General features: G+C 44.1%; 1 protein-coding gene across 1 annotated transcript; it reads right to left on the minus strand.

Annotated features, from left to right (window-relative positions):
* Positions 1 to 411: 411 nt before the first annotated feature.
* On the minus strand, positions 412 to 8,391 carry PCARE (photoreceptor cilium actin regulator). Its single transcript, XM_085057390.1, has 2 exons — positions 4,646 to 8,391; positions 412 to 541 (listed from the first exon to the last, which is right to left on the minus strand). The coding sequence occupies exons 1-2, from the start codon at positions 8,389 to 8,391 to the stop codon at positions 412 to 414; spliced, it is 3,876 nt and encodes a 1,291-aa protein (XP_084913516.1).
* Positions 8,392 to 15,460: the final 7,069 nt, after the last annotated feature.

Here is a 15,460-nt window from a genome sequence, read left to right on the forward strand (position 1 = left end):
AACAGCCCCTTTTTACACAGGCTGTGATGCCTACTTAATAAGTAACATGCTGAATAATGACAATTTGTGTTATTTTTTAAACTCTTTTATCTAAACAGTGGAAAAAAGGACTTGGCTACAGGACCTGTCTTTATCAACTAAATTTGCCTCAGACTCACCCAGCTACAAAGTGTTTCTTTTGCCCCATGTAGATCTTTAAGTAAAACCGTGGAATGAAAGGAGAAGCATCTTGCTGGTACTTCACTAGATTGTTGAGCCCAGTTTGGGGTTTCTGATGCAACGCCATCACATATTTTCCTTGCAAGAGAAGATGAAGCCATGGGTAAGGCTGTTTCTTGGAGCCTTGGGTAAGGCTTTTTCCTCTCTCTGGCGCCTCTGGCCTTGCTCGTGTCTCTGGGGCTGCTTTTGCTGTCAGTCTCTCTGCAGCCCCTGGCCCACAACATAGAGCTCAGGGTGGGAAGTGGCTCTGTTGGATTCCCTGATTTCAGGAGCCCCAGAGCTGTTCCAAGAGTCACTTGCTTTTCTAGGGCTCTTCTCCAAGCTGCAGAAGGAAAGATGCTTAAGTTAAGAGGCTAATGAATTGTGACTTTTTAAAACAGCACTGATTAGACCATGTTAACCCACAAAGCACAAATGCTGCATGATACTCTGTCATTCCCCATCTCCTTCTGTATACATGCTCTTTATATGCCCCATCCAGATTTTACTCTTGTCATGCCAAATGCACTGTACTGTTCCCTCCCAAACCTCTCTTGGGAGGAAAACATTTTGTGTGTTTAAGAGGGGATCAGTGTGGGACTGGGTTCCCTTGCAGACAGAGGCAGATTTGAGTGAACAAGTCTTGCTTCCTGCTGAAGGAAAGGGAAGGTCTTGCCTCTGATGTGCATCTGCTTAGCCTGGTTACAGTGATTTCTGAGCACGCCAGCACGACTGTGGGAGGGCAATTCTGGTATTATAATCTGCTACTCTCACTCAGGAGACAGGAGCAGTGAGACACAGAAAGTGCAAATGATGTTGCTGGGGTTGCTCTGGCACTCCCTAGGGGTACAGGGCTTTTATGTATCAAGATTGATCATAGCAGTGGATCTAGTCATGAGTATCTCACACTCTGTGCCTTCCTGCTGAAGTGTGCCCTGTGTCTCTGCAGCAAATTCAAATGGCTTAAGCTCAACATGGGGAAATATTTCTGAGCTATCTGGGAATCATAACTGTATTTTAAGTACATAAACTGCTAAACTGAATGAGCTTTCAACTACAGACAAGCTGTTATGTTCCTACTCTGACTGCTAGGACTTTAATAATTTGAACTGCTAAATGAAGAGATTTGTGACACATGTCCAGTTATGAAATAATGCAGATTCAAATATCCCCCTGCTGCAGAGGGCTCATTTGGACTACTTGCTTGAGCCTGATTCAGTCAACCCAATCCATTCTCAAGCCCTCATTGAACAATATCTTAAAGACAATAGCATTTAATCTTCTCTCTCTGCTCTACCTCTTGGGACAGAAGCAATCTCAATAAAATACTATTTTGTTCAGGTGCGTACACAGAAATTATGTTACAGATTAACAGAATTTCTATAAGCAGAGCAACTGTATGTGTTGTGCCTCACTGAGATGCCAGTAATTGCTGACTGCTGTCAAATGACCAAGCTCAGAAACCAGCAAAGTTATCTCAGTCTATCCATCCACAGGCTGCTCAATTAGGAGCCAGTTGTACTGACTTGAGAACTGAAACCTGAAACTGAAGTTCTTGTCAGGTACCTAAGACTAAATCCAAAACCTCCAGCTCCAGCCCTGGTTAGGGCTAATAATGTTTTAAGTCATGATATTCTTTACAACATGGGATGGGCAGAAGACATGCTTGGAAAAAGAGTGGGTTTTGGCTTCCAGGAGAGCAGTGAGTGTGCAGGAGACACACAAATCTGTGCACAATGCTGACATTTAATGCCCATCAATGCCAGCTGGCAAAATAAGATGGAAGTTGCCTCTTTTTTGTGTGTGTTTTTCCTCTAAAAGGGGGTGTGTGGGAGAGGCAACTCAGCTGCCTTTTTTTGCTTGTACAAGCTCCTGCCAGATTATCTTTGGCAACCTACTTCTCAGCAAACAGATGCTTTAATTTGGTATGGGAGAGCGGGGGGATATATCTCTTCTATCCCTGAGTTTGTGAGCATGGAAGAAACTGGATAACTCACTTGTCTTGAGAATGTTTTACCTATAAAAGATTGATGGTATCTCAGGTTTGACTCTGTGTCTGCTCCCTTCTACTAATGAAGCTGCTAACACAGAAAAATAACACAGAAAAACACCACACAGACAAAAAAAGAAAAGGCATTGTTACATTTGGAAAGAAGAGGTAAAGCAAGAAAAGGAATGAAGGACAGGATACTGACAGCTGTGTAGTAATGGCTTGTGCATTTGAGAGCAGATGCAAACGTTGCTAGAATGAGGAGGTTTTGGATTAGGTTTAGACATTTTGAGATTTTCCTCTGTCAGCTGGATGAATTACAAAGCAAAGAAAGTCCTGGCTGTTTAATGAACTTGGAGGAGAAAGATGGATCAGAGTGTGGCCTATTAAGGCACCCTGCTAACACAGCAGGGCTCAGCATCTGCACAGGGTGATGTGGTGCTCACATCTGGCTGTGGCAACCAGTTGGGCCCTCAGCAGGAGGACAGGACCAGCAGTGATGTGAAGAGCTCTCAGAACTTTTGCCATGTGCTCATTCCTAAAATGGTCCTTCTCTGCCCATCAGCACATTGGCTGTGATATTCATTTTAGGCTGTTTAAGGCAAGGTCTGCAAAATTTACTCCAGGCAGCTTATTTTAGGTCTAAGAAAACACACAGCTGTGTATTGCATCTTAAATCAGTGTGTGTGGTAATTAATGGCCTAAATTTCTTTTTTGCTTATGTTGATATAAATTTGGCCTAAGTGACTAGTACTATAGCTGATGTTCATTGGGATAAATGATAAGCTGAATTTGACTCAGGATATACTTTTTAGATCATAACACTAGGATATATGACTTTTTCATGAAAGAAGTGATTTTATTTACAGTGAGGTTTTTTTATATTACTCACTATACTCTCACAGACTATGATAGAAAGATAATACACCCCATTGAAGTATAAATTAGCTAGCAATTTATAATAGAATGATTTTAAAATGCATCCATAAAACTGCTGGGGCTTTTGTCTTGCAAGGTTCTATATAAAAACTCTTTTGAAAACATTTATTTTTGCTGCCAGGCACTGGAGTAGACAAAGCTGACTTCACACTGTACCTAAAAACAACAGAAAATCCAGCAACACAGTACAGGAATTTTACGAAATATTCTAATGTCAGACTACAATGCAATATTAGAACTGGGAACGCAAGATGGTTTGCATTTCCCTTTGTTTTTCACATGTGTTGTTCAGCACATTCCTCTGCTGCCAGCATGGGATAGCTGGTCCTTATTCTGTCTCTGGGGAGGGAATACCTGGACATCTGTCTTCAGTGCCCACGACTGTCCCTGTGCTCACAGCACACTGAGTGCTTGTGCACCTACAAGTGCAGTTTTATCCTGCTGGGGTTGCTCTTGCAATCCCTGTCTCTCCTCATGGCAATGAGTCATGCGACTGCAGCTCTTCTGGGGCAAGAGCAAAAATACTGCTCACGTGTGGAAACGTTACCGGAGGAGCTTAAAGCTTAATTGACTTACACATCCTAAGATGTTAAGAAACTAGAATAACAACACTGCACTTCCAGGTTGTTACACATCTTTGAGTATTCCCACATACCCACTTCTATTTCCTGGCTGGTTTTATTTTTTTTTTTTCAGGCGGTAGACAAAATCTAAAGCTAAACCCATTTTTTTAATAAGAGGCCACCAATTTTTGCAAACATGGAATTGGCATGTGGTGACCAATTTCTTTTTCAGAGCAATGAACCTTCAGTAGCCATGGGATGCTTTTCCACTTCAAAAACTGGCCTTGGCCTGATGCACCCATCAGACTTGAAATCATCACCTAGATATGAAATTGTGCACAAGAAGCTCAAAAATCCAACCTATAATTATTTCCACACAGATCCTTGCTTACACATTATCTGTTTCTCATTCTTGCTAGCTGATTTGAAACATTCTCCACAGCTTTCAGCTGAACAGTTTACTGGATTAGAGGCTGATGATAGAACAACACCCCTCCTCTTGGATCAAACCTATCTTCTCATGAATATTTATGTTTATAACCCAAGGGTTATTTCAGAGCTTTTAAGAACTGAATGTGGATGCCCTTAGCCCCCACACAAATAAAGGGAATTCTGTGCCATGAAACCAACACTATATTTTCCCTGGGGTGCCTGTCACAGCTTATGTGTAAACATAAGGCTTGAGCAAGCCATGGCAAATTAACTCTTCCCTTCATTCAGATTGGTAGTCTACTGAAATCTGAGGTAACAAAACAAAACAGATTATTTCAGTTGTAAGGGACTGATAATAATAATAATCCAGTCCAGCTACAGTGCTTTCTTTGCCCAGCCATCTCTTCTGCACATGAACAGGGCATCTTTCTGGGAAACCTCTTAACAACACTAAATTCCCATCAGAAGTTTAGAAAGCCAACACAGTGCTATAGGTCTGCTTTTCTGGCATGAGGTTTCTTACCTTGCTTGGTTAAGTGTGGGTTCACTGCCAGCTGTTAGAGGAGCTGGAAGATGAAGCTGGACCCCTGGTCGGCGGTCAGAGAAACTTCTCCTTACGAACGGCTGAGGACTGGTGGTGCTCAGGGACAGCTTTCTGGTCCTGTCTCCGGGCTGCTGGAATAGCAGACTGCTCTTTTGGGAATGTGATGAAGCTTCAGGCTGGCTGGTCACCTCAGCAGTACATTTGGTGGGTACTACTGGAGGTCTGGCTTCGAATAAGGAAGAAGTGGCCGGGCAAAATATCGAATGGACATTGCTGCCCCTCTTGGAGGAGAGCTGGTGCTCATCCCCAGCATCCAGTCCAGCTCTTGGCCCCTTGTAGGAGCGAGATGGGGAGGCTGGAGGGGAGGGGGTGGTGGGGAAAGGAGCAGGGGAGCCTGCCAGCCGCTGAGCTGTTGGTGAGCTTTGCCTGTGCCCTGCAGGAGGGCTGAATGGTTTTCGCTGCAGTGGTGGAGAGGGCAGCTTCTTCTGCGAGGGTGGGCTGGGCACTCTGGGGCTAGAGGGGGGACTGGGTTTCCTCTGCATGGTGGGTGAGCTCGGCTGCGTGTTGATAAAAGCCTGCAGAGAGTGTCTGTGATGCGCTGGGGGGCTGAAAAGCCGTTTCTCAGTTGGTGAAGAAGGAGGAGTTCTCGTTGGGGAGACCCTCCTGGCAAACGGTGAGCCTTTTTCATTGCCCCGGAGCGAATCAGGACAGCTGTGCTTCTGGAACAGCCCTGAAGCTGCAGGTGAATTGGGCCCCTTGCTCTCTGAGCCAGTGCCCTGTGGGCTTGAAACCCCACTGGGATTTTGTAGAGGAATAATTTTATGGGTTTGCTTGTATAAATCCGCAGCCTCTTTTCTCTGGGTTGCTAATATCTCCTCCTGGCTAGGAATGTGCACGTTGGTAGGGTTCAGCTCCAGAGAGTACCTCTTCAGTTTCTCATCCCTTGGCCTGGTATTCCTTAGAGCTTTATTAGCCACTGCACTGGGGCCGCTGATATTTTTACTTGGCAATAAGTCAATGGATTGAAGAGAGGCTTTCATTTTTGGGGAAACTTGTGATCTCTTAGCAGCATGCAGTTCTGGTTTGGTAGGCTTTTTGGCATCTTCTGAAGACTTTCCTTCTATTCTTGCAGTTTCTTCCGGCTCGGATAAATTTTCAGAAGAAGTGTCCACTAACATTTCAGGTGGTGGTGGTGGCAGGTTCTCAGTGTCTTCATCAGTCTCTTCCTTTGTGTCCTTCTTGCTTAACTCTGCAGGTGGTGCAGGAAGAAAGGCATCTGGAAAGCTAGAAGAAATGTCATTGGTGTTTGTGTCTTCTACTGGTGAAATACGATGCTTAAGATTTAAAGGTGCCAGGCCTCTCTGAAAGGGAATGGTGGGTGGGGTGACTGGAAGTCCAAATTTTCTGATGCACTTTATTGGTCCTAAGGATCTTAGAGGTGTGGCTTTTGCAAGATCATCAGTAGGACTGAAGGTTTCAATAAGTTTTTTGACAGACTGCCGGGGGGTACAGCTGCTGCCACTGACTGTTTGTGGTGCAGGAGGCTCGTTTTCTTTGCCTCCTGATCTCTCCTGGGTAGGCACAGTAGCTTTTGCAGGCTTCCTGCCTCTCTTTTCATTTGGCTGGTGGGCAGGATTCTGATCAGATGTGAACAAAGGGGCTTTATCCTGGTTAGGCAGGATGCTGAAATTTTTTGAGAGGCCTGCCTTCAGTTTGCGGGAGGACCTAGATGTAATTTGTTCATCCTGCAAATAAGGTGCTGCTCTTGATTTCCAAAGCTCTAGGTTGTTAGCTGAATCCTTTCCATACAACATTTCCAGCCTTTTGCTGAGCTCCTTTTGAGTTCTCTGAAGTTCTAGGAGAGTCGGGTCCTCTGCTTGGCTTCTGAGGGACTCCTCTGACCTGGACCGTCGCTGTTTCCCAAATGTTCTCTGTCTGCCTGTTGCTGTACTAGGCCTTTTTGCTAGGACTGCTCTTCCACTCTCATCCTCTATCCATTCTCTACGCCGGGATTTAGCTGGGACAAACTTGATTTTTTCACTGATGGCATCTTTCATCTTCAAAATTATTTCTTCTGTATCTGCATTCTCTGTCCTCTTGATGGACTGCCTTTGCATGTTATCAGTGAGTGAAGGTGAAGACAGGGACCTCTTCGGCAGAGCATCCTTCCCCATTTCTGATAAACTTGTGCTGTCATCATCCTCCCCCAGGGTGCTCCCTTCGTCGTCATCATCCTCATCCTCATCCTCATCCTCATCCTCATCAGAAGGAACATCTGTTGATTCACAGATTTTGAAATGTTCACCTTCCAGAGTAGAATCAGATTGTGAGGAGTTGTAGGAGCGCCTTTTGCTCAAGCTTGCATACTGGGGTGTGGTAGAAGTGCCTTCTGGTACTCCACCCTGACAAGACACCACTTCCCTACTTTGCACAGATGAATGAAATATGTCTTTAAAACACTTTTCCAGTGCACAGCCATGGGATGCAGCTGTGCCTGCTGATGCTGTCCCACCATTCACATGCTCCACTGCTCTGGCATGCTTTCGGGATGGATGTCCCTGTGCACAAGAATCACTTGGCTGTCCTCCATGCTGGCTGAGAGCACTGAACTCTTTGAGGGATTCATTGTCCACACCAATGCCACTGTCCTCAGAACAGAGAGTCCTGTCATCACCGTGGGACTGAGAGGGTCCCACAGTTGAGGCTTCAAGCAGCTTTATTGTCCGTAGCAGGTGCTCATCAAAGCTTTGCTTTGCTCTCAGTTTGCCTTCCAAGTTGCTTGCAGCAGACTGCAGGTAGCTGCAGGTCTCCTGCAGGGCGTTGGAGGTGAGGGTGGCCAGCATCCCACTCACCAGCTGCATTTTGTTGACCGTGTACTGCAGTAGCTGCTGCAGAAGATCAGGATGCTCCTTCAAATCGTCTTTTTCTGCTGGCCACACCAGATTCCCGCCTACATCTTTGAGAAGATTTTCCCCATCATTGGCAATTTCTTCCAAGAGCTGGTTGATTTCATCAAAGCGAAGCACAAGGAAGCTGATCATCTGCTGTAGGAAGAGCTGAGTTTGGGTGGCCTGGTTGGCCATGTGCAGAATAGTTTCATACTTGGAGAGGTTGGGATTTAGGTAGGCATACGCACTCTGGTGAGCCTTGACCAGCAGTTCTGGGAAGTCTACCTTCTTCTCTGTCTCACACGGGGCCAAAGCGGACTTTTCTTTATTTTTGTTAGGTTGGCCTTGCTTTGCCAGCTTATGGGATTTTTTCTTCTTTCCTTTCTTTGGAATTTGCTTTGCATTGCTCTCATTCTTGTCATCCCAGATGAAAGCTGATGCTTCTGATTCGCAGGAGGTTTGCTTTCTGATCTCTATGGACTCAGTGATGTGCTTCTGAGACTCAATCAGCTCGGACATAATGACTTCAGCATCTGTGGCTGTCCTCTCAATTTTCTTGTCTTCCCTGGAAATCTGGGAATCTGAATGAGCCTTGGAAGATAATTGCAAATTATCATTTTCGTCCTGCTCTGAGAGTCTATCCTCCTCTTCTTCCAGGTAGTCCTTCCTCTGGATCCCATATTCATCAATATTGTAGCAAGATGAACCTTTAACCAGCAGAGGGATTCCTTTATCTCTTGAATCAATCGGCAAAACACTTTTGGGTTTATTCAAAGCCTTAAGACCACTTCTTGCAGCAGTACCATCAATCTCACTGTGAGAAGGTGTGCAGCCCATCCTTTCTTTGTCTTTATTTTTGATTAAAAATCCAGAAGAAGTCGGGAAAACACAAGTAAAAATCAAACTCACTGTGTCATCCTGAGCTGCAGACTGGCCTGTTTCTCAGGAGTTTTCCATCGTCATCCCAGTTTTGTTGTCAGTTTTCATTGTTGTTTGCCTTGAAATCTCGTGTGCTTATTGCATAGGATCCACTCTTGAAGTTGTGCTCTGTTCCATTTTATGTTCCCACCTGGGTTTTCTTCTTCAATTCAAAAAAAGGAGTGTGAGAGCTCGGCTGGATTTAGAGCTAATGGATTAAGAGGACTTGCGTACCTCACTTCTGCCTTGACAGATGTCCTCTGCAAATAAGATTTTAAGCTCATTAGGGTAAGCAGACTCCAGCCAGTCAGCACCAGTGTTGTATTTATAAAGGCAGATTTTTTTTCTGCACTGTATTGGGGGCAGAAGGACTTGTTGCCTGTCCCTTCTTTTTTCCCTTGTTGCAAAAACATAACATACAATTGAATGCAGAGATCCCAAGGAAGAGGCTGTATTTTGAAGTCCTTTTGAAGGGAAACTATTTGAACATGGCATGTAAACATCATTACTCCTTAACGAAGAGAAAGGTGACCTTGACCAAGGATGTACCCACTGGAGAGTAAAAGACAGGAAATCAAATGAGTCAGAAATGCCTGCTAAGATTTCTGCCTTGAGAGTCTTCAAAATTTTCCCCTACTTGCAAGTGACAAGCTGTTTACTTTTTCATTCTAAGACTTCCAAACAGGATTTTTATTTCTTTTTTCCCTCCTCTCAGATGATCATTGAAAATTATTTTTTCCCTTCTAGATAGCTTCCCAATCTGAAAATCATAACTGCACAACAGTATTTGAATTAAATAAAATAAGTTTTGCCTATCTTGTTAAGATGGCATCTGAATCTAGTGGATCCAAACTGTATATTTTCAGATTAAAATAAAAATTAAATGAAAAATTCATTTTCTTCCTTTGTTTGAGTGTCTGGGGACAAAATTTGAACTCACAAAAGTGACTTGCTACCTTTATTTCTTTTTCATCTGCCAGGGCTTACTTCTCTTAAATGCAAGGCTTTATGGGCTAAAACTCTAAGAAATAAAAAAACCTAACAAATTAAGAATATAGACCCATATCTGAAAAATGGGAAGGGAAGGGAAGGGAAGGGAAGGGAAGGGAAGGGAAGGGAAGGGAAGGGAAGGGAAGGGAAGGGAAGGGAAGGGAAAATAAAAATCAGTTGTTTGAATCACTTCTAAGGTCAGGATGGTATAATACTACTCTGAAAGAGAAACTAGAGAAGCCAAAGTAGGAATTGTATGAGGCAGAAGATACTTGTCTGTTCAAATATTTATTTGTGAAGGGTGATATGTGGATGAGGGTCATAATAGCAACTGCCCCCAGCTTCCCTCTTCCCTACTCAGACTGGCCTAAATGGATTTGTTTTATAGTTTTCAGACACAGCTTTTCTACTGAAGGTGGCCTTCCTCTGTGTCACAGGGGTTAAAGACAACATTGGCCAACTCCAAAGCAGACTAGAAGTCTTCTGCTTCTCTCTAGCAATTTCTAACTGTGTGGTCATGGGTATCTTGTCCAATTCCCAAAAACCTTTTCATGCTGTTCAGCCTATGAAACATCCTCAGACTTTAACCACTTACATGATTCATTCCTCAGGGCTGGACAGCAATAGCTGAATATCTGCGTGGGAAGTTGTTATTCTCTGTAGCCCTATTGTTCAAATCTCTTTGTCCTTTCAGCAGAGGCAGCAAAATTACCTTGTTTTACAGGGAAGGAGGCACTACAGTGATTCCCAGGAAGATTTTTAAAACCCTATGTGCTTTCAGCAAAGTAATTTTTCAGGAACACATACACTGAATTAATACACATGATGACACAGTCATTTCCCTCAAAGCTTTTCTGGGAAGCATCAGTTAATTACCTCTCTACTCTGCTTCTTGCCAGTCATTCAGCTCAGGCTGTGGCTGCTTCTGGGTCTCACCACAACGTGTTTTCTACAGAACTGTCCCACCACTTTTTGTATTCCCTTTCAGGCATGTATCTAATGTGTTCATAGTGGAGAAGTGGAGCAGATTTAGGCAGCTGCTTCATCCTGGTGATCCTAATGGTCAGGATGCTGTAGCCCTCCACAGTTAGTCTAGGAAAATGCAGGAGAACAAGAAAGTAGCCTTAATCTCCCTCTTATGTTTACAGTGTGACTTGAGACGCATCTCTGTGTAGCTTCTTAATATTTGTGCTTAGAAATCTCTGGTGTCTTTTCTTTAAAAAGCAACTCCAACAGCACCATTGTTCACACAGGGAATTTTGACCATTAACTCCTTGTGAGCTGGTGGTTGTATTTAGGAAGTTTTTTTTCTTCCCTTTTCTTTTGATCAGTCATGTTACTTTTATTTGGATTTTTTTCCTAGTTATTTTCACACCATGCATAACATCTCATAGTAAATAAATTCATGGTTAAAAATGCAAAATCCTGGTTTATGATTATTTATTATGCTGTCATTTATTATTTAAGATATTAATAGCAAACCAATACTCATTTTATTATTTATTACTAAATCAAGATCCAGGCTCATAGAAAATGTGTTTTAACAAGGAATCTGTTTTGTCCTAACTTTAATTGCTGTCTGCATGTATATGCAGCAATATGACTATTTAATGTTGCATCAGATTTATTAGTTTCTGTGAGAGAGCAGGATCTTTGATGTGCCTGTTTCTAAACACTTAGGTAGCTGCATTTTTCTCACCAATACTCTTATTACCAAATAGTTATATATTGCTTTGCACTTCTGAGGCACTTTAGAAAAAAAAAATACCTCTAGAAATATTATAAGGAAAATACTTTATCTCATGGTCATACAACAAAAGGGAGGAAAAAATAGGTAATGCACATACAATGCTTATACCAAGTCTTAAAAATCCAAGGTTTGTATTTGTGGGTAAGAACTCACTGAGGAATTAGGGAGAACTGGAGTGATAACAACAATTTTAAAGAGCTATTTTACTCTCAAAGAAATGTGCTTTTTCTTCTTTTGTGTGAGCAAATTGAATATAACCAGGGAGCAGTTCATATTGTTGGCCTAGATATCACTAAGTAAATAAGAAATAGTTGCTTTTTATTTCAGCTTCTCCTGCAGAGCTGAAACTAGTTTGGGATATGAGGTAGGTTCTCTCCTTCTGTAATCACTAACAGAGATATTTCTGAAACTTCACTTTGTTTCCCCTGTGGAAACCTGCTGGCAATGGTAAGGAATAGGAGTATCGTGATTTGAAATAATTAATTTTTAAAATTTTCTTTCTAACTTCTAAGTAAAGTGGCTCAGTCTCATTGCAAGAGGCAATAAATGTTACCTCAATGCTTTCAAAAACCTGTTGAGCAAAAACATCTGTTTTTCTTAAACAGCAGCAGGACAAGAGAAAAAGTTGTTGAAAACAGCTAGGAAACTGGTTTCCCTCTCTAGCAAAAATACTTTATAAAGGAATTAATGAAGGAAAAAATAAAAGGAGGAAATTAGAGTCAGTTTGGGCGGTTTGCCTGCATAGGTAGGGACTCAAGAAAAGGAGTCAAGAAAAACTGTATTATTAGTGTCTGCAGTAGTTTTGTGAGATATTTACATTAGTCTGTTATTTTTGGAATGTGTGTTCTGGTCAGTTAGTCACAGTTTCTCTTTGGTAAACCTTCCATCGGTATTTAGACGCAATCTATCTGCCCTAACCAACATTCACTACTGGTTTCAGTGGGCAAGACAGTGATTGCCAAAAGCCTAGAGTTAGGACACAGAACCGTGTGAAACAGCATAAAGTTTTAAGCACAGATTTCCAGAGTTATGCAAATCTAGAAAATTAAAAGGAGAGAGTTCTGCTGGCCTTGGCAACAGCTACATTAATTCACCCAAGTGAAAGCAGGTTTGTGGTTGTGGAGCAATTTCAAGGCAAGCAAGTTCCTTTCAGGTGAGGGATTGGCAATTTAACTGGCTGGCAGGGGCTTCAAAACTTCCTAATGGAAGGTGGAAGTATTGATTTGGGATCTAGAAGTGAGATCCAGCAATTTGTATTCCTGGAAAATATCCCAAGATGCTACAGAAAAGGGTGCAGCTAGTCTTATGCCTTTTCCAGTTCCCAATGGGTTCCCTCATCTGAAGCATCTCAGGCTTTCCCTAAAAACTGAGATAAACACAGGATTCCTCCTGGCTTTCTCTCACAGAGTGTCTCTAAACACAGTGTGTGTGTGCTGACAGCTGTGTGAAACCACCCCAGACCCACAGGCAGCCTGGAGTGTGGCAGCTGCTGCCAAGCATTGGGGTGTATGAAGAGCAGACATTTTCCCTGCAGAGATCATCTCCTTTCCCTGCCTGGGCATTGAGGAGAGAGTGGCTCTGGACGAAGTGCCAGGCTGGAGGCTGTGGGTCTGGAAATCTTTTTTGCAGGAGAGAAACAAGTGGATACACAGCTTCCTTGTTTCACACCAGCTCTGAGGGTATGTCCTGGAGGATCCACTGTTTTTGAACACACCTGCTGTCCCAAAGCTGCACTGACCCTGGTATGTGAGCACTCTCACTGTCAAAACCTCCCTGCTGCCCCAAGCCTTGCTCTGGAGTAGCTCTTCTTGAAGCTGCAATGTCTTTCAAAGCCATTTTAATCATTGCTTTCCTCTAATACGTAAATCTGTGAAGATGAAGGAACTGGTTAGTAATACTCTATTTCTGCCCAAAGGAGAAACAAGAAATGAAGTAATATTTCACTTAAAACAGGCTTGTTGCTCACAAGCATTGTTTCCCCATCTTCCTCCTGAGGTGGTCAGGGCTGGTGCAGCCCCATTGTTTCGAGTTCTCCAGGTGTTCAGCAGCTTTGCTGCCCATGGCAGCACCAAATGAGTCAGACAGGATAGGCTGAACAGACTTTTATTTTCTCTCACATCCTGGCACGTAGTAATGGCTGAAAACGTGCCAAGGTATAGAATGAGGTTTAGATATATATTATTTTAAAATTTCGATTGCAGGGCCCAGAGGTAGAAGTCTGGACAGGCAGGGGTTTTGTCAGGCAATGACATCCAGTCTCCCTTGCAGTTGCAGCAGTAAGTCACAGGACTGACTCTGAGCTAAAATGCTTGGGGTTCTGCCATTGCTGGTCTGATCAGAAGGATGTTCTAGAACCTGAGATGCTTTGTTAGGTCCTTGCTTTCATTTTCTAGCACAAAAACATTCACACACAGTTTTGTCCTCATATTCAACACCCCCTTCCAATTCACACCCCATTTTCCCTGGTTTATGGCAGATGGCAACTACATCCTCTGTCCCAGCTTTCATTCTGCTGCATCAAACAGTCCTTGCTCTGGTAACCTCCTAAAATAGACTGTTCTTTTCCTTGGCTGTGCTAACAGCCTTCTCTAGGCACACTAGATCAGCTGCTGCTCTCTGAAGAAGGTTGCTCACAACTGCATGCAATTCCTTAAGGAGATGGCCAGACATGCTGGCATCAACACTTTCCTGCCACAACTCTCCAGTTACACATCCTAAGATAAGTGTTTGATTTTTGTGCCATTGCCTGATATTGGTAATGATGCTCCTTGTGTAGCTGTCTTGCATCATTTTGTTGCTCAGTCACTCCTATGATGATCCCATACCTCAACCTTATCAGTTCATCCTTTTCTAACAGCAATTCTTTCCTTTTCACTTTTTTAATCTCATCACTTTGCTGTTTGGATTTTTCCACCAAATCATTAAACAAAAATAAGAAACAAAGATTACTTCCAAGGATAATATCCCAGGATGTCATCAATAACCTCCCTCAGGTCAGTACTTTGCATTCATCTCCACTTCATAGTTTCCCTGTGCCCGTGCTTTACCTTCATTGAAGTTCTCCTAAATTCTAGTCTTCTCCAGAACTGCTAATGGTGTCCACTCCATGCACTTCACTGAAGTCTGTTATTCACTATCAGCAATAAAACATTTCCTTTGACAGAGCACCAATCATCTCAAAAGAGGCAAACATTGACTGCCAGTACAAAGCTCACATTTGATCTTGCTTACATGCTTGTCTTTATAAAAAGAGTTTGAACCTAAGTAGCCTTGAGGTGAAAATAGCAAGCCTGCATTTTCCTGGAACACATTTTTTTCTTTGCCTTTTTCAAAGTATGGAACATTTCTGAGAAGTGAAAGCATTGTCCTCGCTTTTTTGCAGCCATCTGGTATCATGTTTGCTCTCACAACTGCAATTCCATGCTCTCATTCTTTCAGTTTTCAAGTCTCTGAGAGCTGAGAGAATTTGCAACTCTTGGCCTTTCCAGCACTTCACTTGAGGTAATTCCCACTTGCTATTCCTATTATTTGTCCTGCCCCCACCCCTCTTATCATTGAAAGACAACACCAAAACCTGATTGCAAATGTCAGTTGTGTTTATTTATTAGTGACCCGTGCTGAGCATATAAATACAGCAGGACTTGGCGGAGGCTTTATCCAGGTCAAATTCCCCGCAGGCAGCCTGGGCTCAAGCCACACGAAGCTCGCTTTGCCACCGCAGGCGTTTCCCGGACACTGCCAACCTTTGGATTTAGAGCCCCACTGGGTTTTACAGCATGGGATGAGCACCCTTTGGAAAGCCTTCCTGGGCGCTGTTCCTTTCGTTCCTCCGCCTGGCTGCTGAGACAACCAACGAGTCCCGGCGCCTGAGCCGAAACGTGCCAGGGCTGCCGTGTGCGCTTCCCGCGCGGACCCCGAGCGGCGGGAAGCGCTGTGTCTCCGCCCCCGCCGCTGCCGGGCTTCCCCCGCCGCTGCCGGGCTTCCCCCGCCGCTGCCGGGCTTCCCCCTCCGCCCCCAGCCGCTGCCGGGCTTCCCCCGCCGCCCCCCGCCGCTGCCGGGCTTCCCCCGCCACCCCCATCCGCCCCATCCCGCTCCCACCCCGGTGTCCCCGCAGGTGCGCGCGCGCCCCGCGCCTCCAGCCCGCCCCGCTCTCCCAGGCCCCGCCCCGCAAAGGTGGGGGCGTGGCCAGAAGGATGGGCGTGGCTATTCGGGCCGTGCTGGCCGCCCATTGGCCGGAGGGGTAGTAGG

This window comes from Lichenostomus cassidix, chromosome 3 (assembly GCF_008360975.1).
Source record: "Lichenostomus cassidix isolate B80296 chromosome 3, HeHo_3.0, whole genome shotgun sequence".
Taxonomy (NCBI): domain Eukaryota; kingdom Metazoa; phylum Chordata; class Aves; order Passeriformes; family Meliphagidae; genus Lichenostomus; species Lichenostomus cassidix.